Source organism: Mobula birostris, unplaced genomic scaffold (genome assembly GCF_030028105.1).
Source record: "Mobula birostris isolate sMobBir1 unplaced genomic scaffold, sMobBir1.hap1 scaffold_760, whole genome shotgun sequence".
Lineage (NCBI taxonomy): Eukaryota > Metazoa > Chordata > Chondrichthyes > Myliobatiformes > Myliobatidae > Mobula > Mobula birostris.
This window is the reverse complement of record NW_027278477.1, coordinates 116,539-142,094: the sequence shown is the minus strand read 5'-3', so window position 1 is coordinate 142,094 and position 25,556 is coordinate 116,539. Positions and strand designations below refer to the sequence as shown.

At 49.3% G+C, this 25,556-nt stretch overlaps 1 protein-coding gene across 2 annotated transcripts; it reads left to right on the top strand.

The window, feature by feature from the left end:
* LOC140193733 (zinc finger and BTB domain-containing protein 3-like) lies at positions 1-24,582 on the top strand. 2 transcript variants are annotated; one of them, XM_072250905.1, is made up of 3 exons: positions 1-354; positions 5,422-5,665; positions 22,903-24,582. In XM_072250905.1, the coding sequence occupies exon 3, from the start codon at positions 22,969-22,971 to the stop codon at positions 24,403-24,405; it is 1,437 nt and encodes a 478-aa protein (XP_072107006.1). In that variant the 5' UTR covers positions 1-354; positions 5,422-5,665; positions 22,903-22,968; the 3' UTR covers positions 24,406-24,582. The 2 variants fall into 2 exon arrangements, with proteins under 2 accessions (XP_072107006.1, XP_072107005.1); XM_072250904.1 differs by lacking the exon at positions 5,422-5,665.
* The last annotated feature ends 974 nt before the right edge of the window (positions 24,583-25,556 follow it).

The following is a 25,556-nucleotide window of genomic DNA, read 5'->3' as shown; positions in this document are numbered from 1 at the left end:
GGGTGTTGGGCGGGGGAGGGTTTACGGGCGCTTCGAGGCGGTGGCGGCGACGGATCGCGGCGGGAGCGGAAGCGACCGTCAGGGGTGAGGGGAAACCGACCGTGGGGTGCTGAGGTCCCGGGACAGTGCCCCGTGTGAGGGCCTCGGTGCCGCCCGCAGGCCCCGTACCGCCGCCGTTCGGCTTTTTCCTTTGTATTTTTGTTACCCGGCAGCGTTTTGTGGAAGCGGCCAATCACCGGGCGAGAACGCGCCTGAACGACAGCGGCGCAGGCCAATCCGGGCCAGGAGTCCGGGCTCTGGACGACGCCCATTGGCGGGTTGGACTGAGAGCCCACGCCAATCGCCGAGGAGTGGGTGGGTCTTTTTCTCTGTCTGGCGGAGGGAAAGGGGGGGCGAATGGCCAATGGGGAGAGGGGAGGAGGGTCACCCGGCCAATGGGGAGAGGGGAAGGGGGCATCTGACCAATGGGGAGAAGGGAGCGGGGCACTTGGCCAATGGGGAGAGCGGGAGGGAGGCATTTGGCCAATGGGGAGAGCGGGAGGGGGCACTTGGCCAATGGGGTGAGGGGAGGTAACTGGCTAGAGGGGTATGGAAGGGCATCTGGTTAATGGGGATAGAAGAGGTGGCAACTGGCCAATGGGAGAAGGGACGGGCCTTATGGCCAATGGGGAACAGAGAAGGGGAACTCCAGCCAATGGGGAACAGAGAAGGGGGCCTCTGGCCAATGGGGAGAAGAGAAGGGGGCCTCTGGCCAATGGGGAACAGAGAAGGGGAACTCCAGCCAATGGGGAACAGAGAAGGGGGCCTCTGGCCAATGGGGAACAGAGAAAGGGGCCTCTGGCCAATGGGGAGAAGAGAAGGGGGCCTCTGGCCAATGGGGAACAGAGAAGGGGGGCCTCTGGCCAATGGGGAACAGAGAAGGGGGGCCTCTGGCCAATGGGGAACAGAGAAAGGGGCCTCTGGCCAATGGGGAGAAGAGAAGGGGGCCTCTGGCCAATGGGGAGAAGAGAAGGGGGCCTCTGGCCAATGGGGAACAGAGAAGGGGGGCCTCTGGCCAATGGGGAGAAGAGAAGGGGGCCTCTGGCCAATGGGGAACAGAGAAGGGGGGCCTCTGGCCAATGGGGAACAGAGAAGGGGGGCCTCTGGCCAATGGGGAACAGAGAAGGCCGTTGTCTGGTCAATGGTCAGAGACAATTCATCCGTGGTGAAGGGAGAGTGGATATTTGCTGTAATGGAGAGGAGGTAATGGGACAACCCAGCAGCCAAGTGGAGGAAAGGCAAACTGTAGGAGGCCAATGAAGTCAGCTTCTCCACTATCCATCAAGAGCATGGCTGGCTCAGTCTTGCTTATCCCGTTGAACCAGTTGTGCTGTCCCTCCCCTCCACTCACCAGAGAGCCTGTTGCACGAATCTTTGCTGGTTGCCACCTTCAGCTGTCCGGGGAGGGGATCTTCCTCCTCCCCTCCACCTCTCCACCTGGAACGAGCGACCCCTTATTCTGATACCCTTTCTCTCCCCCTCCCCCACCCCCACCCCCAAGATCTTATGAATGCCTTTAATTCTTCTGCAGTGCGGAATGTTCCGGAAACTCCTCAAGCCGGCCGGCCTCTGCGCCCCCAACTGCGCTGCCTCAATGTCACCTCCTGCACTCTGGAGGAACGGAATTGTGCAGTCTCGCGCTGTGAATTTGCATGGGCGGTTTGTTCAGCTCCTGGCCGGCTGAGTTAGAGCATATCAGTACAGTACAGGCCGCAGCCCACAATCCACCGAACATTTAAGATCAGTTAAAGCCTCCCTCCATTTTTCTTCTAAGCACCTGCCTAAGAGTTTCTTAAAATGGCCCTAATGTAGCTGACTCTACCAGCACCCCGACAGAGAATTCCATGCACACTTGCTCTGTCAACCAACCCCTATACTACCTTAAAATGATGCCCCCACATTTCCGTCTTGGAAAAAAGTCTGGCTATCCACTCAATCTACGCCTCTTATCACCTCGTCCACATCTGCCAAGCCATCTCTCATCCTCCTTTGCTCCAGCCCTAGCTCTCTCAACTTATCAGCATAAGACATGACCTGTAGTCCAGGCAGCATCCTGGAAAATCACCTGGATCGTCGACAGTGCTTTCAGCAGTGGCACCTCGGTGATCAGTAGCCTGATAAGACGTAGCTCCCTCAGGTTCGCCCACCGAGCAGCAAAGCAGCGACTTCACGGTAGTTTGGTGCTTTGAGCAGAGGCCAACCAGTCGTCAGGATTGATCGGCAAGAGCAAATTCAAATAAGGCTGGGGCAAGTGGAGCGGCCACTGTCGGAGAGGTCAGAGTTAGAGCAGAAACTTTCAGGCTTCAGTCAGAGAAGGCAAACAAAAAGGCTGTAGGTAGAGGTTTCTTCCCCCATTCTATACGTTTGCTCAGTTAGAACAGTAGAGATGCCAGGCAGGATAGTTGAATGCTCCTCTTGCAGGATGTGGGAAGGCAGGGAGACCTCCGTTGTCCCTCATGACCACACTTGCAAGAGGTACATCCCGCCGCAGCTTCTGACAATCCGCGTTAAGGAGTTGGAGCTGGAACTGGATGAGCTCCGGAGCATTCGGGAGGCTGAGGGGGTGATGGACAGGACAGACAGAGAGGTAGTTACACCCAAGGTGCAGGACGCAGGAGACTGGATGACAGGATGGGAAAAGGGGTAGTGCTGAGTACCCCTGGGGCTGTCCCCCTCAACGACAGGTATACAGCTTTGAATGCTGTTGGGCAGTGGGGGGGGTGGGGAATGTCGTAGCGGAGGAAAGTCAACAGCGGTCAGGTCTCCGTCTCTGTGACTCAGAAGGCAAAGGAGGAGAAGAGGCGAGCTGCGGTGACAGGGGATTCGTTAGTCAGGGAAACAGGAAGGAGGGATGAGAAAAAGATTCCCCGGCAATACGTTGCTTCCTGGGTGCCAGGGACCGGGACTTGGATTGAGTTGTCAGCATTCATAAGTGGGAGGGTGAACAGCCAGAGGTCATGGTCCATGTAGGTACCAATGACACGGGTAGGGCGAGTGACGAGGTTCTGCTGCGGGAGTTCAGGGAGTTGGGGGCTAAGTTAAAGAGCCAGACTACCAGGGCTGTGATCTCAGGATTGCCACCCGTTCCACGTGCCGGTGAGGCCAGAGCTAGGAAGATTATACCGTTTCGCATGTGGCTAAGGATTTGGTGTAGAAGGGAGAGCATAAGATTTTTGGATCATGGCCTTCCTCGCAGGGAAGGTGGGATCTGTACAGGAGGGACGGTTTTGAACCTGAACTGGAGGGGGACTAATCCTAGCAGGAAGGTTTGCTAATGTTGCACGGGGGGGGGGGGTGGGTGTTGGTTGAAATTTGGTTAAGAATACCAGAACAAATAGTGGAATGAGTGGTTGTGGCGACAGATATAGTTAAGACAGTCAGGACAGACTGGAGAAATCAACCAGTGAGGTGTTATGGGCGGAACTGAGAAATAAGAAATATCTATTATAGACCACCCAACAGTCCGAGGGATTTAGAGGAACAAATTTGTAGAGAGATAACAGACTGTTGCAAGAAACATAAGGATGTGATAGTAGGTGATTTTAACTTTGCACATATTGACTGGGAATCCCATACTGTAAAAGGACTAGATAGGATAGAGTTTGCCAAATATGTTCAGGAAAGTTTCCTTCATCAGTGCATAGAAGTCCCAACGAGAGATATTTGACCTATGGGGAATGGGGCAGGGCAGGTGACAGAAGTTTGTGTAGGGGAACACTTTCCATCTAGTGGTCACAATGCCATTAGTTTCACAGTAAATGTGCAAAAAGAGAGGTCTGGTCCTCGGGTTGAGATTCTAAATCGGAGAGAGGCCAATTTTGATGGTATCAGGAAGGATCTGGCAAGTGCTGATTGGGACGGGCTGTTTTCTGGCAAAGGTGTACTTGGTTAGTGGGAGGCCTTCAAAAGTGAAAATTTAATCGTGCGTAGCTTGTTTGTGCCCTCGGACCCTGCAGGAGGCAAGTGCAGACATCGCTGGGGCCCTGGCAGAGATATTTAAATCACCTTAGCGACAGGTGAGGTACCAGAGGATTGGAGGATAGCCAATGTTGTTCCACTGTTTAAGAAAGGCGCTAATAAAAAAAGCAGGAAATTATAGGCCGGTGAGTCTGACATCAAAAGTGGGAAAGTTTTTGGGTTTCAAGAGATATTGAGGCCCTGGTTAAGGAAATAAAAGGGAATGCAGAGCAGGTATAGGCGGGTAGGAACAAATGAGGCCCTTGAGGAGTGTAAGAAATGCAAGAGAACACTTAAGAAGGAAATCAGGAGGGCTACAGGAAGGCATGAGGTTGCTCTAGCAGACACAGTGAAGGAGAATCCAAAGGGATTCTGCAGATATGTTAAGAGCAAAAGGATTGCAAAGGACAAAATTGGCCCGTCTGGCAGATCAGAGTGGTAATCCATGTGTGCAGCCAAAGCAGATGGGGGAGATATTAAATTCATTTTTTGCATCTGTATTTACTCGGGAGACGGACACAGAGTCTGTGGAAGTGAGGCAAAACAGCATCAACTTCCTGGGCTCTGTACAGATTACCGAGGGCGAGCTGTTTAGTGTCTTGAGTGAAATTAGGGTGGATAAGTCGCCAGGGGCTGACTGGGTGGCCCCTCAGACCCTGCAGGAGGCAGGTGCAGATATTGCCGGGACCCTAGTACAGATATTTAAATCATCCTTAGTGACAGGTGAGGTACCAGCGGATTGGAGGGCAGCCAGTGTTGTTCCACTGTTCAAGAAAGGATAAGGAAAGCTTCTGGCCCACTGGCCTTCATAAATCAAAGTATTGAGTACGGGATGGGATGTTGTGTTGAAGTTGTATAAGACGTTGGTGAGGCCTAATTTGGAGTATTGAGTGCAGTTTTGGTCACCTACCTACAGGAAAGATGTAAACAAGATTGAAGGAGTACAGACAAAATTTACAAGGATGTTGCCGGGTCTGGAGGACCTGAGTTATATGGAAACATTGAATAAGTTAGGACTTTATTCCTTGGAGTGTAGAAGATTGAGGGGAGATTTGATAGCGGTATACAAAATTATGAGGGGTGCAGATAGGGTAAATGCAAGCAGGCTTTTTCCACTGAGGTTGGGTGGGACTACAACCAGAGGTCACGGGTTCAGGGTGAAAGGTGAAAAGGGAAACCTGAGGAGAAACTACTTCACTCAGAAGGCCCTGAGAGTGTGGGTAGCACAAGTGACGCACATGAGCTCGATTTCAACGTTTAAGAGACATTTGGATGGGTACATGGATGGTAGGGGTATGGAGGGCGATGGTCCCAGTGCAGGTCAATGGGAGTGGGCAGTTTAAATGTTTTTGGCTTGGGCTGGTGGGCCTGTTTCTGTGCTGTACTCCTCTATGACCCGAAATCTCCTCTGCACCCTCCCTAAAGCTTCCACGTCCTCCCTGTAATAAGGCAACCACAGCCGAGCACAAGACTCCCAAAGTGTGATCTAAGCCTGCAGTATTACCTCGCAGCCTGTGAGCTCCATCCCGCCTTCCTAACAACGTTATCGGCCCGTGCGGCAACTTTGAGAGATCTGTGGACATGGACCCCAAGATCCCTCTGTTCCCTCCACGCTTCTGAGAACCTCGCTGTTAACCCTGTATTCTGCCTTCTGGTTCAATCCTCTGCAGTAAGTCTCTTCACACTTTTCCTTGGGCCACTTCTCCATTTCCTCCTGCATCTCCAGTCTCTGGGTGTATCTGAAGCGGAGGTTGATAGTTTCTCGACTAGTCAGGGCATCAAAGGTTACGGGTGCAGGCAGGAGAATGGAGTTGAGAGGGAAAATACATCAACAATGATTGAATGGCAGAGCAGACTCGATGGGCCAGATGGCCTAATTCTGCTCCTGTGTCTCGTGGTTTTGTGTCTAATGTGTCTCCCATAATGATAATGTGGATATTTGAATTTCCAGCATTTGCTGAATCTCCTGTGTTTATGTATCAAAGCTTTCCTCTTTGATGCTCCCTACCCCTTCTAATAAACAATTAACCTTGCTCGACAGTATCTGCTGCTACTCGTGTCTCATGCACTTCAGAGTCAGAATCAGGTTTATCATCACCGGCGTATGTCGTGAGATTTGTTCGCTTAGCGGCAGCAGCACAGTGCTATATACAGATTGTTAAATAGTTAATTTAAAAAATAGCCGAGCAAAAACAGAAATTTAAAACCTGAGGTTGTGATCATGGGTTCAATGTCCGTTTAGGAATCGGATGGCAGAGGGGAAGAAACTATTCCTGAATTGCTGAGTGTGTGTCTTCAGGTTCCTGTACCTCCTCCCTGATGGTAGCAATGAGAAGAGGGCATGTCCTGGGTGATGGGGGTCTTTAATGATGGACGCCGCCTTTCTGAGACACCGCTCCTTGAAGATGTCCTGGACACTACGGAGGCTGGTGCCCGTGATGGAGCTGACTGAGTTTACAACTCTCTGCCGTCTCTCTTGATCCTGTGTAGTAGCCCCCCCCCCCCCACCATACCAGACGGTGATACAGCCTGTCAATGCTTTCCACGGTACATTTGTAGTTTTCTCGAGTGTTTTTGGTGACAAGCCAAATCTCCTCAAACTCCTAATGAAATGTAGCTGCTGTCGTGCCTTCTTTGTCGCTGCACCGATACGTTGCAACCAGGTTAGATCCTCAGAGATATTGACACCCAGGAGCCTGGAATTGCTCACTCTCCCCAATTCCGATCCTCCTGAGGGGATTGGTTCGCGTCCCCTCGCCTTACCCTTTTCTGCAGTCGACCATCGGCTCTTGGACCCCACATCCCTGTTCAACGCAGCGTGCTGCCGCCTCACTCCGTTTAAATAATAATCTGGATCGCCTTGCATGTTCCGAGCTTGCTCAATCAGTTAACTTTGCAGTCTTCTCATACGGAGTCATGGAAGGGTTCTGTGTATTGAACTTTGCGAGGCCTAGGTAGAGTGAACGTGCAGACGATGTTTCCTCTAGCGGGGGAGTCTGGGACCAGAGGGCACAACTTCCCCATACAAAGACGTCCCTTTAGAACAGAGATGAGGAGGAATCTCTTTAGACAGAAGGTGGTGAACCTGTGGAATTAGTTGCCACAGACGGCCGTGGAGGCCAAGTCATTGCATGTATTTAAAGCAGAGCTTGATGGGTACTCGATCTGTTGGGGAGTCAAATGTTATGGGGTGAAGTCAGGAGACGGGAATAAGTAATCAGCCAAACTGGAATGATGGCACAGACTCAATGGGCCAAATGGCCTAATTCTGCTCTTATGCCTTAGGACTTTATTATAAATCTTTAAAAAGGCCATTTATTTCATTGGGTCCATATTGGTTCCCTTCAGACTGTCTTCTAGCATGTAGTCTGAAGCAAAATAATTATCCCAAATCACAGGCCGGTTCCCATTATTAATTCCCAAATCTCACCCCCGAAGGGAACAACATTAGCTTTAGTTATTTGCGATTTTATATATCAGCAGAAGATCTTACTCCTGTTTTATTTTATATTACTTACATTGGCTTTTGCTCTTTCTAGCTGCGCACTGAAAGTATGGCTTTAAAAAAGCAACTATAAATATGCTCTTTGAAAATTAAAAGAATCACCAATAGCTATTCCAGTCCCTTATTTCTTAAGCCTCCAGTATTTCTTAATTTGTATTCTGTTCTGCAGTACACCTTAAACACAAGAGATTCTGCAAATGGTGGAAAACCAGAGAAGCTCACACGAAATGCCAGAGAAACTCAGCAGGTTTGGCAGCTTCTGTAGAGGGAAATGAACAGTCGACATTTCAGGCCAAGCTCCTGTCCTGATGAAGGGTCTTGGCCTGAAACATCGACTGTTCATTCCTTTCCATAAATGCTGCCTGACCTGCTGAGTTCCTCTAGCATTTTCTGTGAGTTACTATGGTACATCTGCTGGGGCATCTTTGCAGCACTCCCACCTGGGTCTTCCTGCCAATTCTACCTAAATGATTCAAGTTGTCCCGTAAGTTAATAGGCTGGTTATAGGGTCATAACCCTTTGGCCCATCTAGTCTGTGCTGAGCCATTTTTTCTGCCTACTCCCATCGACATGCACTGGGACACATCCCTCCATACCCCTACCATCCATGTACCTAGCCGAGTGTTTCCCATCCTTTTCAAGCCCAACCCCCCCCCCCAACACCTTCATACTTGCCAATATCAGGCACAGTATACTTTCCAGTGCTCCCATAGTGTAAAAACATGTCTACCATATGCCAACATGAGGAAAAATGATTCTGCTTTAAATTTTTATTTGTCTTTAAAACTAGCTGTACGCTGTACAGCAGCTTCAATATCAATGCGATCCTTGAGCCTGGTGGTTTTTGGCAAGATTTGAAATATCTGCTTCAAATTCTGACAGCAAAAGCCTCAAAGTCCCCACGAGTAACAATGTCCAAATGGTTTCAGTTTCTTGAGTATGTGGTTCACTGCACTGAAGCCTCTTGCAACAAGATAGGAGGTTGGAAATGCAATGAAGAGCAGTTTGGCTCTTCTCCAAAGACCAAGGAACTTTGTATGACAATGCAGCCGCATACCACAAAATCTAATATTTTTGAAAAGCATTTTTGATTCTTCATCATTCTGAATTTTAATAATTTCTTCTTGCAAGCTCTCTTCCTGTTCTTCCACCTTGCAAAGAAATGGGTTAATTACCCTGTCCAGAATCTCTAGATCGTTCAAATCCTTGAATTGATTCTGAAAAACCTTCTTCAGTGACTGCAGGTGTAAGCAGTACTCTTGCAAATCACCGTCTGTGAAAGAGTGCCATACTTTCCATGCAGGGAAACGGTGAGAATATTCTTCTCCCAATGTTTTGCTTCTGTGTTTCTAATTTTCTGATAAAAGTGGACAACTGCACTTTTTGCCTGGATTAAATTGGAATTCTCACCCAGCAGTTTCATTTTTAGAATGATTTTAAGTTCCCTGGCCCCCACCACTTTATTTTCACCATGGATGTCCAGTCCTTATATACTTCCATCCCCCATCAGGAAGGTCTCAAAGCTCTACGCTTTTTGGATTCCAGACCTAATCAGTTCCCCTCTCCCACCACACTGCTCCGTCTAGCGGAATTAGTCCTTACTCTTAATAATTTCTCCTTCGGCTCCTTCCACTTCCTCCAAACTAAAGATGTAGCTATGGGCACCCGTATGGGTGCTAGCTATGCCTGCCTTTTTGCTGGGTTTGTGGAACAATCTATGTTCCGTGCCTATTCTGGTATCTGTCCCCCACTTTTCCTTCGCTACATCGACGACCGCATTGGCGCTGCTTCCTGCACGCATGCAGAACTCGTTGACTTTATTAACTTTGCCTCCAACTTTCACCCTGCCCTCAAGTTTACCTGGTCCATTTCTGACACCTCCCTCCCCTTTCTAGATCTTTCTGTCTCTGTCTCTGGGGACAGCTTATCCACTGATGTCTACTATAAGCCTACTGACTCTCACAGCTATCTGGACTATTCCTCTTCTCACCGTCTCTTGCAAAAACGCCATCCCCTTCTCGCAATTCCTCCGTGTCCGCCGCATCTGCTCTCAGGATGAGGCTTTTCATTCTAGGACGAGGGAGATGTTTTCCTTTTTTAAAGAAAGGGGCTTCCCTTCCTCCACTATCAACTCTGCTCTTAAACGCATCTCCCCCATTTCACGTACATCTGCTCTCACTCCATCCTCCCGCCACCCCACTAGGAATAAGGTTCCCCTGGTCCTCAACCACCACCCCACCAGCCTCCGGGTCCAACATATTATTCTCCGTAACTTCCGCCACCTCCAGCGGGATCCCACCACTAAGCACATCTTTCCCTCCCCCCCTCTCTCTGCATTCCACAGGGATCGCTCCCTACGCAACTCCCTTGTCCATTCGTCCCCCCCATCCCTCCCCACTGATCTCCCTCCTGGCACTTATCCGTGTAAGTGGAACAAGTGCTACACATGCCCTTACACTTCCTCCCTTACCACCAATTCAGGGCCCCAAACAGTCCTTCCAGGTGAGGCGACACTTCACCTGTGAGTCGACTGGGGTGATATACTGCGTCCGGTGCTCCCGATGTGGCCTTTTATATATTGGCGAGACCCGACGCAGACTGGGAGACCGCTTTGCTGAACATCTACGCTCTGTGCGCCAGAGAAAGCAGGATCTCCCAGTGGCCACACATTTTAATTCCACATCCCATTCCCATTCTGACATGTCTATCCACAGCCTCCTCTACTGTAAAAATGAAGCCACACTCAGGTTGGAGGAACAACACCTTATATTCCGTCTGGGTAGCCTCCAACCTGATGGCATGAACATCGACTACTCTAACTTCCGCTAATGCCCCACCTCCCCCTCATACCCCATCTGTTACTTATTTTTATGCACACATTCTTTCTCTCACTCTCTTTTTTCTCCCTCTGTCCCTCTGAATATACCTCTTGCCCATCCTCTGGGTCCCCCCCCCCCCCCGTCTTTCTTCCCGGACCTCCTGTCCCATGATCCTCTCGTATCCCCTTTTGCCAAACACCTGTCCAGCTCTTGGCTCCATCCCTCCCCCTCCTGTCTTCTCCTATCATTTTGGATCTCCCCCTCCCCCTCCAACTTTCAAATCCCTTACTCACTCTTCTTTCAGTTAGTCCTGACGAAGGGTCTCGGCTTGAAACGTCGACTGCACCTCTTCCTACAGATGCTGCCTGGCCTGCTGCGTTCACCAGCAACTTTGATGTGTGTTGCTTGAATTTCCAGCATCTGCAGAATTCCTGTTTGCGTTTTCATTTTTAGAATGTTCGTTTTGTCATACAGATCGGCTAGGTCTGCCACATCTCCATGTAGAAGTTTAATCTTGTTTCCCCAGCTCCTGCTGACTTTGAGCAAAAATTCAACCACAGTGTCAAAAAGATCAAAGAAACATTTTAAGCAGCAGGCCTTTGACTGCCAACACACTTCAGTGTGAAGAAGCAAGCGTTCAAACTCTTCATCGTTATCTCGGCATAACTCCGCTATTTAATGGATGAGCTTTGATTTTGTTGGCAGCAGGTATTACAAGAGTCATGCTTGAAAAAAAGTCACTGGTTGAGGGTTTTAGCTGCGAGATGTTGACGATGAATTACACAATGGATTGCAAACAGGCTTGGAATTTCTCTTTTCATAATTGCCACTAAACCAGCATGGCGACCTGTCATATAGTACTCCAAGTGATTCAGAAGAATTCATGTTCCCAACCGGACTACTTTTGTCCTCAATATACATTTTGACTCGTCGTAGATTAATTCTCCATAGATATTTTAACTTTTACAAAAGAGAATCTCTTTGTAAACTTATCTATTTTGGATAAATCGTACATATGCCATCAGCAATGCCTCATTGTCTCGCACAGTTGACTCATCCAGTTGTATCCCAAATTCTGTTTTTTGTAGCTCTGTGCTTAGTTGTTACTCAATGTCTTCATTCATTTTGTCAATACGACGAACTACAGTTATTACTCAGAGGAATTGATTTTAAATACAGGTATCCATTTTGAGAACAGTTCTGAGCACTTCTGACTATCAAGGTCATTTTTACCTTTCTTGGCAAAGTGTGTGCAATGCTTTTCAAATGCTTCTTTTATCTTCTGGAACTGAGTAATACCATAAGTGGCCTTTTCAGGGTGTCTTTTACAGAAATGTTCCTGCAATCTTGATGGTTTCATGGCTTCATTAGACAGTACAGTGTTACAAAGAAGACACATGGGGCTTCGCTGATCTGACGGGAACGGAATAAAATCATACTCCAACTGTGTAAAATCGAACTGACGCACTTTCTGTAGTTTCTGTTTCTAAGCAGGATTAGAATTCAAGGCATCACCGCCTCCACACTCACAGAGATCGCACCATACATATTTATCCATTATGAATGGGGCTAAATTAAAATAAAAACTGAACACAAACTGGGAATGTCTGTCGGATGTTGACGACGGCAGCGAGCTGACACGGATGGAACGATGGTAGTGACACGCAAAGGAACGGTGAGGCGAAGATGAAGACGATCACAACAGCAAAAATTGACAAGGATTCAGATTGGTATCTGAGTGCTAATCGGGATACAGCTGGTGTTTGGCAAGCTACCTTTACACTATTCCAGTTAGCGCGATTGACCCATCATGTAAGGTCTCGTAGTCCCCAAAGATGGTCCTTGACTGCATATCTGAAGCCGCGTTCGCTTTGAACAAGAAGAATCCTTGGGGTCGACAGGTTCACTGATTGGCTCTATTTCACCATTTGGTTCCGGCCAGCGCTGTTTCATTGCGCGATCTGCTTTCCGTAGATCTGTAGAGAAAGTTGAGAGGGTGTACTTGACTTACCAACTGTTAAATTACCTGAACTGGTTCCGTGCCGTGAGTCAAGGGGAACTGTTGGACACTCTGGATGCTAATTTATGCATCTCCAAATAGTATCTGTTTGGTTGGTAAGTTGGGATGAGATTGCCAAGTTTCAGACGCGTGACCAAGAGCTATGGTTCTTCCTGTGTTTCAGTTTCTCATCCTTTTTTTTGGAAGTACCTGCTCTACCAACAGCCGATCAGGTCTTGTGCCTCAAGTTAGAGTGTTGCTTACCACTCTCCCAAATCTTGAACGACTCCGACGACTTCTGTTTCCCCTTAAGACACGTGACCACTCCAGTTGGGAATCATGTACCCATCTAAACTTCTCTTAAATGTTGAAATCGAGTTCGCATGCCCCACTTGTGCTGGCAGCTCGTTCCACACATTCACGACCCTCTGAGTGAAGAAGCTTCCCCTCATATTCCCCTTAAACTTTTCACCCTTAACCCATGACCTCTGGTCCCACCCAACCTCAGTGGAAAAAGCCAGCTTGCACTTACCCTATCTGTACCCCTCATAATTTTGTATACCCCTATCAAATCTCTTCTCAATCTTCTACGTTCTAAAGGACACAGTCCTAACCTATTCAATGTTTCCTTATAACTCAGGTCCTCCAGACCTGGCAACATCCTTGCAAATTTTCTCTGTACTCCTTCAACCTTATTTACATCTTTCCTGTAGGTAGGTGACCAAAACTGCACACAATACTCCAAATTCGGCCTCACCAATGTCTTACACAACTTCACCTAAGAAGGCATATAGTGTAGAGGCCTTCATTAGACAGGGGAGTAAGTTCAAGAGTTGAAGGGTAATGCTGCAGCTCTATAAAACTCTGGTTAGACGACACTCAGAATCTTGTGTTCAGTTCTGGTCGCCTCGTTATAGAATGTAGAATGGGTGTGTAAGAGATTTACCAGGATACTGTCTGGATTAGAGGGCATGTCTTATGAGGATAGGTTGGAGCGAAGCAGGATTAGAGGTGTACAAGATGATAAGAGATATATATTTCGAGTGGACAGCCAGAGACTCTTTTCTCAGGACAGAATTGGCTAATACGAAGGGGCAGAGTTTTCAGGTGATCAGAGGAAAGTATAAGGGGAGATGTCAGAGGTAGGTTTTCTTCACCGAGTGGGTGGTGTGGAAGGCACTGCTGGGGTGGTGGTAGAGGCAGATACATCAGGGAGATTTAAAAATGAGACTCGGATGAAAGAAAAGTGGAGGAATGTCCGGGAGGGAAGGGTTAGATTGAGCAGGTCAAAAGGTCGGTACAACATTGTGGGCCGAAGGGCCTGTACTGGGATATTCATCTTGTTTTCCAGTCCTGATGAAGGGCCTCGGCCTGAAACGTCGACTGTTTACTCTTTTCCATAGACGCTGCCTGGCCTGCTGAGCTTCTCCGGCATTTTGTGTGTGTTGCTTGGATTTCCAGCACCTGCAGGTCTTCTTTTGTTTGCGATGTTAGGTTCTATGTTTGGGAGTTGAGTGTAAGGGGAAGGTGTACCCTTAAAGGACAGACCCTTCACAGTGTTGATGGGGTCCAAGTCCATCGCTCCCCGGAAGTAAGTAGATCAGGCAGTAAAGGTGCCACACAGCTTGGTTGCGGGGCACCGAGCAGGAGGTCGTGGGGTAGCTGTATGAAACTTTGGCTGGGCTGCATTTGGCGTGCTCTTCGCAGTTCCGGTTGCCCCATTACGGTGGCGGCTTTGGAGAGGGTGCAGAAGAGGCTCTGCCTGGGTTTTGAAATACGTTTACCAAGAGGTTTGTTTTTTCTGGCATGCCGGAGGCTGAGGGGAGAGCTGATGTAACGTATGAGACACAGACATAGAGCAGACAGTCAGTCTTTTGCCCAAGGTAGAAATGACAAATAGAATACAAGGTAATCTTTATTATTAGAGTGCATATATGGTCACCATATACAACCCCAAAGATTCATTTTCCTGTGGGCATAGTCAGCAAATCTATAGAATAGTAACTGTAAACAGAATCAGTGAAAGATCAACCAGAGTGCAGAAGACAACAAACTGTGTAAATGCAAATATAAATAAATAGCAATAAATAATGAGAACATGAGATAAAGAGTCCTTAAAGTGAGATCATTGGTTGTGGTGAATGGGCAAGTGAGAGTAGTTATCCCCTTTTGTTCGGGAGCCTGATGGTTGAGGGGTGGTAACTGTTCCTGAACCTGGTGGTGCGAGTCCTGAGGCTCTTGTACCTTCTACCTGATGGCAGCAGTGGGAAGAGCCTGGGTGGTGGGGGTCTCTGATGACGGACGCTGCTTTCCTATGACAGCGTTTCGTGTAGCTGTGCTGAATGGTTGGGAGGGCTTTACCCGTGATGGACTGGGCAGAATCCACTTTTGGAGGATTTTCCATTCAAGGGCACTGGTGTTCCCACACCAGGCTGTGCATTTAACAAAAGAAGGGGAAAGTTTAGAGGAGACTTGCGGTGTGGGGGGTGGGGTGGGATTTGTTCTTTTGTTCAGAGGGTGGTCAGTGCCAGGGCTGGTGGAGGAGGCAGATAGGACAGAGCTGGTTAAGAGGCTGTTAGACACGTGATATGCGGAGAACGGGGTGACCAATGTACTGTTTATTTTGGTTTGACAGTGGACACACACACGTAGTGGGCTGAAAGGCCTGTGCTGTACTTGATTGTATTGTTGCTCTTGTTGGGAAGGTGGGACCTGTTCCGATGGGACGGGTTTCACCTGAACTGGGGGGGGGGGGGACTAATATCCTTGCGGGAAGATTTGCTAGTGCTGCTCCAGGGGGTTTAAACTAGATTTGCAGGGGGAGGGGAACCAGAGTGTTAGAGCAGATAGTGAGGTGGAGGAGGATAAAGGTCATGCAAGAACTGCAAGTATAGTGCATGGAGTAAAGCCAGATCTAACATATAAAGAGGCTTTAAGGAAAGAGAAGAAGAATAAAGGGTGTAAAGGTAGTAAGGTAGAAGGGCTAAGGTGCATGTACCTCAATGCAAGAAGCATCAGGAACAAAGGTGATGAACTGAGAGCTTGGATGCATACATGGAATTATGATGTAGTGGCCATTACAGAGACTCGTCTGGCACCAGGGCAGGAATGGATTCTCAATATTCCTGGATTTCAGTGCTTTAAAAGGGATAGAGAGGGGGGAAAAAGAGAGGAGGGGTAGCATTACTGGTCAGAGATACTATTACAGCTACAGAAAGGGTGGGTAATGTAGCAGGATCCTCTTTTGAGTCAGTATGGGTGGAAGTCAGGAACAGGAAGGGAGCAGTTACTCTATTGGGGGTATTCTGTAGGCCCTCTGGTAGCAGCAGAGATACAGAGGAGCAGATTGGGTGGCAGATTTTAGAAAGGTGCAAAAATAACAGGGTTGTTGTCATGGGTGACTTTAACTTATTGATTGGCACCTGATTAGTTCCAGTGGTTTAGACGGGGCAGAGTTTGTTAGGTGTGTCCAGGACGGATTCCTGTCACAATATGTTGACAGGCTGACCGGGGGAATGCCATACTAGATCTAGTATTAGGTAATGAACCGGGTCAGGTCACAGATCTCTCAGTCGGGGGACAGTGACCACCGCTCCCTGGCCTTTAACATAATCATGGAAAAGGATGAAATCAGAGAGGATAGGAAAATGTTTAATTGGGGAAGGGCAAATTATGAGGCTATAAGGCTAGAACTTGCGGGTGTGAGTTGGGATGATGTTTTTGCAGGGAAATGGACTATGGACATGTGGATGATGTTTAGGGATCTCTTGCTGGATGTTAGGGATAAATTTGTCCCGGTGAGGAAGATAAAGAATGGTAGGGTGAAGGAACCATGGGTGACAAGTGAGGTGGAAAATCTAGTCAGGTGGAAGAAGGCAGCATACATGAGGTTTAGGAAGCAAGGATCAGATGGGTCTATTGAGGAATACAGGGAAGCAAGAAAGGAGCTTAAGAAGGGGCTGAGAAGAGCAAGAAGGGGGCATGAGAAGGCCTTGGCGAGTAGGGTAAAGGAAAACCCCAAGGCATTCTTCAATTATGTGAAGAGCAAAAGGATGACAGGAGTGAAGGTAGGGCCGATTAGAGATAAAGGTGGGAAGATGTGTCTGGAGGCTGTGGAAGTGAGTGAGGTCCTCAATGAATACTTCTCTTCATTATTCACCAATGAGAGGGAACTTGATAATGGTGAGGACAATATGAGTGAGGTTGATGTTCTGGAGCATGTTGATATTAAGGGAGAGGAGGTGTTGGAGTTGTTAAAATATATTAGGATGGGTAAGTCCCCGGGGCCTGATGGAATATTCCCCAGGCTGCTCCACGAGGCGAGAGAAGAGATTGCTGAGCCTCTGGCTAGGATCTTCATGTCTTCGTTGTCCACAGGAATGGTACCGGAGGATTGGAGGGAGGCGAATGTTATCCCCTTGTTCAAAAAAGGTAGTAGGGATAGTCCGGGTAATTATAGACCAGTGAGCCTTACGTCTGTGGTGGGAAAGCTGTTGGAAAAGATCCGTAGAGATAAGATCTATGGGCATTTAGAGAATCATGGTCTGATCAGGGACAGTCAGCATGGCTTTGTGAAGGGCAGATCGTGTCTAACAAGCCTGATAGAGTTCTTTGAGGAGGTGACCAGGCATATAGATGAGGGTAGTGCAGTGGATGTGATCTATATGGATTTTAGTAAGGCATTTGACAAGGTTCCACACGGTAGGCTTATTCAGAAAGTTAGAAGGCATGGGATCCAGGGAAGTTTGGCCAGGTGGATTCAGAATTGGCTTGCCTGCAGAAGGCAGAGGGTGGTGGTGGAGGGAGTACATTCAGATTGGAGGATTGTGACTAGTGATGTCCCACAAGGATCTGTTCTGGGTCCTCTACTTTTTGTGATTTTTATTAACGACCTGGATGTGGGGGTTGGCAAGTTTGCAGACGACACAAAGGTTGGTGGTGTTGTGGATAGTGTAGAGGATTGTCAAAAGATTGCAGAGACATTGATAGGATGCAGAAGTGGGCTGAGAAGTGGCAGGTGGAGTTCAATCCGGAGAAGTGTGAGGTGGTACACTTTGGAAGGACAAACTCCAAGGCAGAGTACAAAGTAAATGGCAGGATACTTGGTAGTGTGGAGGAGCAGAGGGATCTCGGGGTACATGTCCACAGATCCCTGAAAGTTGCCTCACAGGTAGATAGGGTAGTTAAGAAAGCTTATGGGGTGTTAGCTTTCATAAGTCGAGGGATAGAGTTTAAGAGTCGCGGGGTAATGATGCAGCTCTATAAAACTCTGGTTAGGCCACACTTGGAGTAATGTGTCCAGTTCTGGTCGCCTCACTGTAGGAAGGATGTGGAAGCATTGGAAAGAGTACAGAGGAGATTTACCAGGATGCTGCCTGGTTTAGAGAGTATGCATTATGATCAGAGATTAAGGGAGCTAGGGCTTTACTCTTTGGAGAGAAGGAGGATGAGAGGAGACATGATAGAGATATACAAGATAATAAGAGGAATAGATAGAGTGGATAGCCAGCGCCTCTTCCCAGGGCACCCCTGCTCAATACAAGAGGACATGGCTTTAAGGTAAGGGGTGGGAAGTTCAAGGGGGATATTAGGGGAAGGTCTTTTACTCAGAGAGTGGTTGGTGCATGGAATGCTCTGCCTGAGTCAGTGGTGGAGGCAGATACACTCGTGAAGATTAAGAGACTGCTAGGCAGGTAGATGGAGGAATTTAAGGTGGGGGGTTATATGGGAGGTAGGGTTTAAGGGTCGGCACAGCATTGTGGGCCGAAGGGCCTGTACTGTGCTGTAATTTCTATGTTCTAACTGGGGTAGAGGGGGCCCCAGTTGCACCTGTGACAGGCTGATCACATAGACTTTAGAAACATACATAGAAAATAGGTGCAGGAGTAGGCCATTCGGCCCTTCGAGCCTGCACCGCCATTTATTATGATCATGGCTGATCATCCAACTCAGAACCCCGCCCCAGCCTTCCTTCCATACCCCCTGACCCCCGTAGCCACAAGGGCCATATCTAACTCCCTCTTAAATATAGCCAATGAACTGGCCTCAACTGTTTCCTGTGGCAGAGAATTCCACAGATTCACCACTCTCTGTGTGAAGAAGTTTTTCCTAATCTCGGTCCTAAAAGGCTTCCCCTCTATCCTCAAACTGTGGCCCCTCGTTCTGGACTTCCCCAACATCGGGAACAATCTTCCTGCACCTAGCCTGTCCAATCCCTTTAGGATCTTATACTTTTAAATCAGATCCCCCCTCAATCTTCTAAATTCCAACGAGTACAAGCCCAGTTCATCCAGTCTTTCTTCATATGAAAGTCCTGCCATCCCAGGAATCAATCTGGTGAACCTTCTTTGTACTCCCTCTATGGCAAGGATGTCATTCCTCAGATTAGGGGACCAAAACTGCACACAATACTCCAGGTGTGGTCTCACCAAGGCCTTGTACAACTGCAGTAGTACCTCCCTGCTCCTGTACTCAAATCCTCTCGCTATAAATGCCAGCATACCATTCGCCTTTTTCACCACCTGCTGTACCTGCATGCCCACTTTCAATGACTGGTGTATAATGACACCCAGGTCTCGTTGCACCTCCCCTTTTCCTAATCGGCCACCATTCAGATAATAATCTGTTTTCCTATTTTTGCCACCAAAGTGGATAACTTCGCATTTATCCACATTAAATTGCATCTGCCATGAATTTGCCCACTCACCCAACCTATCCAAGTCACCCTGCATTCTCTTAGCATCCTCCTCACAGCTAACACTGCCGCCTAGCTTCGTGTCATCCGCAAACTTGGAGATGCTGCATTTAATTCCCTCATCCAAGTCATTAATATATATTGTAAACAACTGGGGTCCCAGCACTGAGCCTTGCGGTACCCCACTAGTCACCGCCTGCCATTCTGAAAAGGTCCTGTTTATTCCCACTCTTTGCTTCCTGTCTGCTAACCAATTCTCCATCCACATCAATACCTTACCCCCAATACTGTGTGCTTTAAGTTTGCACACTAATCTCCTGTGTGGGACCTTGTCAAAAGCCTTTTGAAAATCCAAATATACCACATCCACTGGTTCTCCCCTATCCACTCTACTAGTTACATCCTCAAAAAATTCTATGAGATTCGTCAGACATGATTTTCCTTTCACAAATCCATGCTGACTTTGTCCGATGATTTCACTGCTTTCCAAATGTGCTGTTATCACATCTTTGATAACTGACTCCAGCAGTTTCCCCACCACCGATGTTAGGCTAACTGGTCTATAATTCCCCGGTTTCTCTCTCCCTCCTTTTTTAAAAAGTGGAGTTACATTAGCCACCCTCCAATCCTCAGGAACTAGTCCAGAATCTAACGAGTTTTGAAAAATTATCACTAATGCATCCACTATTTCTTGGGCTACTTCCTTAAGCACTCTAGGATGCAGACCATCTGGCCCTGGGGATTTATCTGCCTTCAATCCCTTCAATTTACCTAACACCACTTCCCTACTAAAATGTATTTCGCTCAGTTCCTCCATCTCACTGGACCCTCTGTCCCCTACTATTTCTGGAAGATTATTTATGTCCTCCTTAGTGAAGACAGAACCAAAGTAATTATTCAATTGGTCTGCCATGTCCTTGCTCCCCATAATCAATTCACCTGTTTCTGTCTGCAGGGGACCTACATTTGTCTTTACCAGTCTTTTCCTTTTCACATATCTATAAAAGCTTTTACAGTCCGTTTTTATGTTCCCTGCCAGTTTTCTCTCATAATCTTTTTTCCCCTTCCTAATTAAGCCCTTTGTCCTCCTCTGCTGAACTCTGAATTTCTCCCAGTCCTCAGGTGATCCACTTTCTCTGGCTAATTTGTATGCTTCTTCTTTGGAATTGATACTATCCCTAACTTCTCTTGTCAGCCACGGGTGCACTACCTTCCTTGATTTATTCTTTTGCCAAACTGGGATGAACAATTGTTGTAGTTCATTCATGCAACCTTTAAATGCTTGCCATTGCATATCCACCGTCAATCCTTTAAGTGTCATTTGCCAGTCTATCTTAGCTAATTCACGTCTCATACCTTCAAAGTTACCCCTCTTTAAGTTCAGAACCTTTGTTTCTGAATTAACTATGTCACTCTCCATCTTAATGAAGAATTCCACCATATTATGGTCACTCTTACCCAAGGGGCCTCTCACGACAAGATCGCTAATTAACCCTTCCTCATTGCTCAAAACCCAGTCCAGAATAGCCTGCTCTCTAGTTGGTTCCTCGACATGTTGGTTCCAAAAACCATCCCACATACATTCCAAGAAATCCTCTTCCTCAGCACCTTTACCAATTTGGTTCACCCAATCTACATGTAGATTGAAGTCACAGGAACAGGCCCTGTGGCCTGCGATGTTGTGCTGATTTAATTAGACTAGTATCCAGCACCTAAGTAAACAAATCTCCTTTTGCCCAGGTAATACCCGGGTGGCTCCATTCTCTGCACATTCATGAGGCTACCTAGGAGCCTCGATCGTACCTGCCTGCACCACCACGCCTGGCAACGCACTCCAGGCATCCACCACTCTCTTGTGTGTTTTTTAAAAAGATGAGGCACGAAAGAGCGACACAAAATGCTGGAGAAACTCAGCAGGTCAGGCGGCATCTCCAGAGGGGAATAAACCATCAATGTTCTCGACTGAGACTTTCATCAGCATGGATTTAATCCTCTCCCTAGATGCTGCCTGGCCTGCTGAGTTCTTCCAGCATTTTGTGTGTGTTGCACTGAGGAGGGGGATAAAAAACTTGCCTCGTGCATCTCCTTTGAACTTGACCCCTCTCACTTTCAATTGACCATAAGACAAAGGAGAAAGATTAGACCATTTACCTGGTCGAGTCTGCTCCTTTATTCAATCATGCCTGATTTATTTTCTCTCTCAACCCTATTCTCCTGCCTTCTCCCTGTAACCTTTAATACCCTGAGAATTCAAGAACTACTCAATAAACAAGGAATCTCCAGTCCTGCCAAAGGGTCTTGGCATGAAATGTCGACTGTACTCTTTTCCATAAATGTTGCCTGACCTGCTGAGTTCCTCCAGCATTTTGTGTGTGTTGCTTTCAATATTCGATAGGTTTCAATGAGATTCCTTCCTCATTCATCTAAATTCCAATGAGTCCAGGCCCAGGGCCATCAAACACTCCTCATGCATTAAAGATTAGCTTAATTTGTCATGCGTTTATCAAAACAGGAAAACATAAACTGTGTTGGTCACTGTTGCAAACGCTGGAGTTCACTTTAAAGATTGTACCGGGCAATCCGCGTGGGTCGCCATGTTTCCTCCATAGCATGCCCACAACTCCCTAATGCTAACCCGTACGACGTTGGACTGTGGGAGGAAACCCACGTGGACACAGGGGTTTGGCATATAAAACTCCTCACAGGACAGCAGCGGGAATTGAGCGCGGGTCGCTTGGCGCAGTAGAGCGTTATGCTGACCACTGCGCTATCGTGCTGCCCTTTTGTCCCCGGGATCATTCTCGTGAACATCCCCTGGATCTTCTGCCAAGGCCAACGCTTCCCTTCTTCAATAAGGGGCTCAAAATAAGGGGCTGAGACCCAGAGCAACACACACACACACAAAATCAGCAGGTCAGGCTGCATCTACTGAGAGGAATAAACAGTTTAGGGTCGAGACCCCTCATTGGCACTCACTAGACATTTAATATTAATGTCCTGACACAAGGTAGAAATAGCCAAGGTAATTGGAGAGAAGTATAAGGGGGACGTCAGAGATTTTTTAAAAACAGACAGTGGATGTGTGGAACGCACTGCTATGGGTGGTGATCGAGGCAGATACATTAGGGGCTTTTCAGAGGCTCTTAGATAGGCACGTGAATGACAGAAAAATGGAGGGGTCATTGGGTTCTATGGGAGGGGTATACACTGAGTGGCCACTTTATTAGGTACACCTGTACACCTCTTTAATACAAATGTCTGATCAGCCAATCTTGTGGCAGCAACCCTATGCATAAAAGCATGCTGACGTGGTCAAGAGGTTCAGCTGTTGTTCAGACCAAACATCAGAATGGGGAAGAGATATGATCTGAGTGACTTTTGACTGTTGGTGCCAGATAGGGTGGTTTGAGTATCTCAGGAAGTGCCGATCTGCTGGGACTTCCGCGCGCAACTGTCTCTGGGATTTACAAAGAACGGGTGTGAGAAACAAAACAACATCCAGCTAGCGGCAGTTCTGAGGGAGAAAACGCCTTGTTAATGGGAGAGAGGTCAGAGGAGAACGGCCAGACTGGTTCAAGCTGACAGTAACTCAGATAACCACCTGTTACAACAGCGGTGTGCAGAAGAGATTATCTCTGAACATGTCGAACTTAGAAGTGGGTGGGCTACAGCAGCAGAAGATCACAAGCATACTAACAGTGGCCACTTTATTAGTTACGGGAGGTACCCATTAAACTGGCCACCGAGTGTACGTGGTTGTGTACTGGCTGCGTTGGGGGGGGGGGGTGTTGAAGAGCTAAGTGGGAGGGCAGGGTTCGATCGGTTTTGGAGCAGCACAACATTGTGGGCCGAACGGTCTGACCCGCCCCTCTCTCTGTCTGCCCCGCAGAATGACGACGGTCTGGAGCCAGGCGACGAGGCAGTGAGAGGCGCCACACCGCCAGCCCCAGCCCCCATGGAGTTCCCGGAGCACGGGCGGCTGCTGCTGCAGAGCCTGCGGGAGCAGAGGCACCAGGGCTTCCTGTGCGACTGCACGGTGCTGGTGGGGCCGGTGCAGTTCCAGGCGCATCGCGCTGTGCTCGCCACCTTCAGCACCTACTTCCACATGTTCTACAAGGAGGAGGCAGCGGCGGCGGGCAAGCGGGACGTGGTGGAGCTGGACGACGAGATCGTCACGGCGCCCGCCTTCTCCCTGCTGCTCGAGTTCATGTACGAGGGCCGGCTGCGCTTCTGCAGCGCCCCGACCGAGGACGTGCTGGCGGCCGCCAGCTTCCTGCACATGAACGACATCGTCAAGGTGTGCAAGACGCGGCTGAAGGCGCGGGCGATGGCCGAGGCGGACAGCACCCGCAAGGAGGACGAGGCGCTGGTGGGCGCCTCCGGTCCCGGGGTGTCCCACCTCTCCGCGTCCTACAGCGGTGTGGTCCCTGCCCGCCTCCCGGTCCCCGAGGCGGCCCGCAGCGAGGAGACGGCGGCGGCGTCGGTCTTCCAGCCCGGGGCCGAGCACCAGTGGCCCTCGGACCCGGCTGACACCACCCAGCCGGGCATGGAGACCGAACTGTACTCGGCCAAGGTGGAGAACGTCCTCGCCAGCCCCTGCTCCTCCACTGAGTCGGCACTGCACGGCGCCAGCCGTTCACTGGAGGCGGCTGGTGGTCCCTGGCAAGGTGAGGCGGAAGCCGGAGGGGCCGGCCCCGGCTCCCCGGCCCCCCCCGGCACCCAGGGGCGGCATCGGCCGGCCGTCGAGGGCGGCCGGCACAGAGGAGGAGCGGCTGAGGAGGAGGAGGAGGAAGGCAAGTGCGAAGGGGAGGAGGGCGATCTCATCACCGTAAAGGTAGAGGACGATCTGTTCTCGGACGACGAGCAGGCCGAGGAGCCAGGGCCCCTGTTGGACGACGCCTTCCAGCAGCCGGAGCCCCAGCCGGCCGGCCACATCGTCATTTCCGACGAGGACGAGATGCCGCCCGAGGAGGACGCCTACCCGGGCCAGGGGCTGTACTGCAGCGGACTGACGGCGGACGGCAAGTCATACCCCGAGATGGTCAGCCCCGGGCCGCTGGCCCTCTCGGCCAAACTGTACTTCCAAGACCTGCCTCCCCCGCCGGGGTCCGAGGACGAGCTGCCCACCTGCACGGCCTGCGGCAAGACCTTCTCGTGTACCTACAGTCTCAAGCGGCACGCCCTGGTGCACACCCGGGAGAGGCCGCACAGCTGCCGCTTCTGCCTGCGCCGCTACTCGCAGTCCGGCGACCTGTACCGCCACATGCGCAAGTACCACAACACCCACGTCTCCTCGTCGCCCACCCCCAGCGCCAGCACCTCCAGCAGGCAGGACAACACCAGCGGGAGCTGGAAGTGGATGGACAAGCCCCCCTCGGAACAGTGGAAGTGAGCTCCCCTCTCCCCTCTCCCCCCCGCCTGCATTTTCGCAAGTGACATTTGGACGATTTTCCGTGTTACAGAGTTCTACATTTGGAAAAAAATCACACACAAAACAGAAAAAAAAATCTTTTAATATATGTTATATATGCACTGGTCATCCTGTAAAATAAACCCATTTTAAATTAAATTCATTCCAGAGAGAAGTGCTGCAAGGTTGTATGTCAGAGGAAAGCGTGTGAGTCTAATAAATATTTTCTTCCCCCTTTCTTTTTTTTGGTCAGATGAGATCACCTCTTGGTCTAAATATGTCAAACAATCTCCACAATGCACCCAGTGCCCTGTTAACGTTTTCCTCTTGTAAAGTTGGCTCTGCGCTGAGGAGAGATTTTCCCAGTGTAAACGTTGGCGCGAATGCCACCTATGAACAGCCCCAAGTCGGGCTGCGGGAAGGAGGAGTGTCAAGCAACCCCGTCCCGTGAAAAAAAAAGACCCAGAGCTACAGCCTCATCCCTGGGAGAGGAAGCACCTCCGCCGGGAAGACGTACAAAGTGCCGCGGAAGCCCAGGGCTGAGGACTCTGGCAAGCCGCCGTCGGCAGCCCCAGGCCCCAGTAGAAGAAGGAACGCGTCACCCTTGTCGCAGATGTAGAGCAGCGGGAGTTTGTATGTTCTGGTGACCGCAGGGCTCTCCTCTGCCTCCCACCCTCCAGAGGCGTACCAGTTAGCAGGTTACAAACAAGAGAAAATCTACAGATACCACAAATCTGAGCAATACACACAACCTGCTGGAGGAACTCAGCAGGCCAGGCAGCACCTGTGGAAAAGAGTAAAGCAGTCGATGTTTCAGGCTGCTAGTAGGCGAATTGGACACAAGGGTGTAATTGGGCGTGACGGTAGCGTGGCGCTGTTGCAGCTCGGGGTGTTAGCGGAGTTCAATTCCCGCCACTGCCCGTAAGGAGTTTGTACGTTCTCTCCCCGTGACTGCCTGGGTTTCCTCTGGGCGCTCCGGTCTCCTCCCACAGTCTAATGAAGTACCAGTCGATAGGTTAATTGGTCATTGATCAGGCTTGGGTTAACTCGGGGTCGCTGGGCGGTGTGTCTCGAAATGCTGGTTCCATGCTGTGTCTCAGTAACTCAGCTGGTCGGGCAGCGAGGGCTCGTTG

Bases quoted from the DNA above. Each gene is read 5' to 3' on its own strand.
- LOC140193733 (XM_072250904.1), top strand. From the start codon at position 22,969: ATGGAGTTCCCGGAGCACGGGCGGCTGCTGCTGCAGAGCCTGCGGGAG.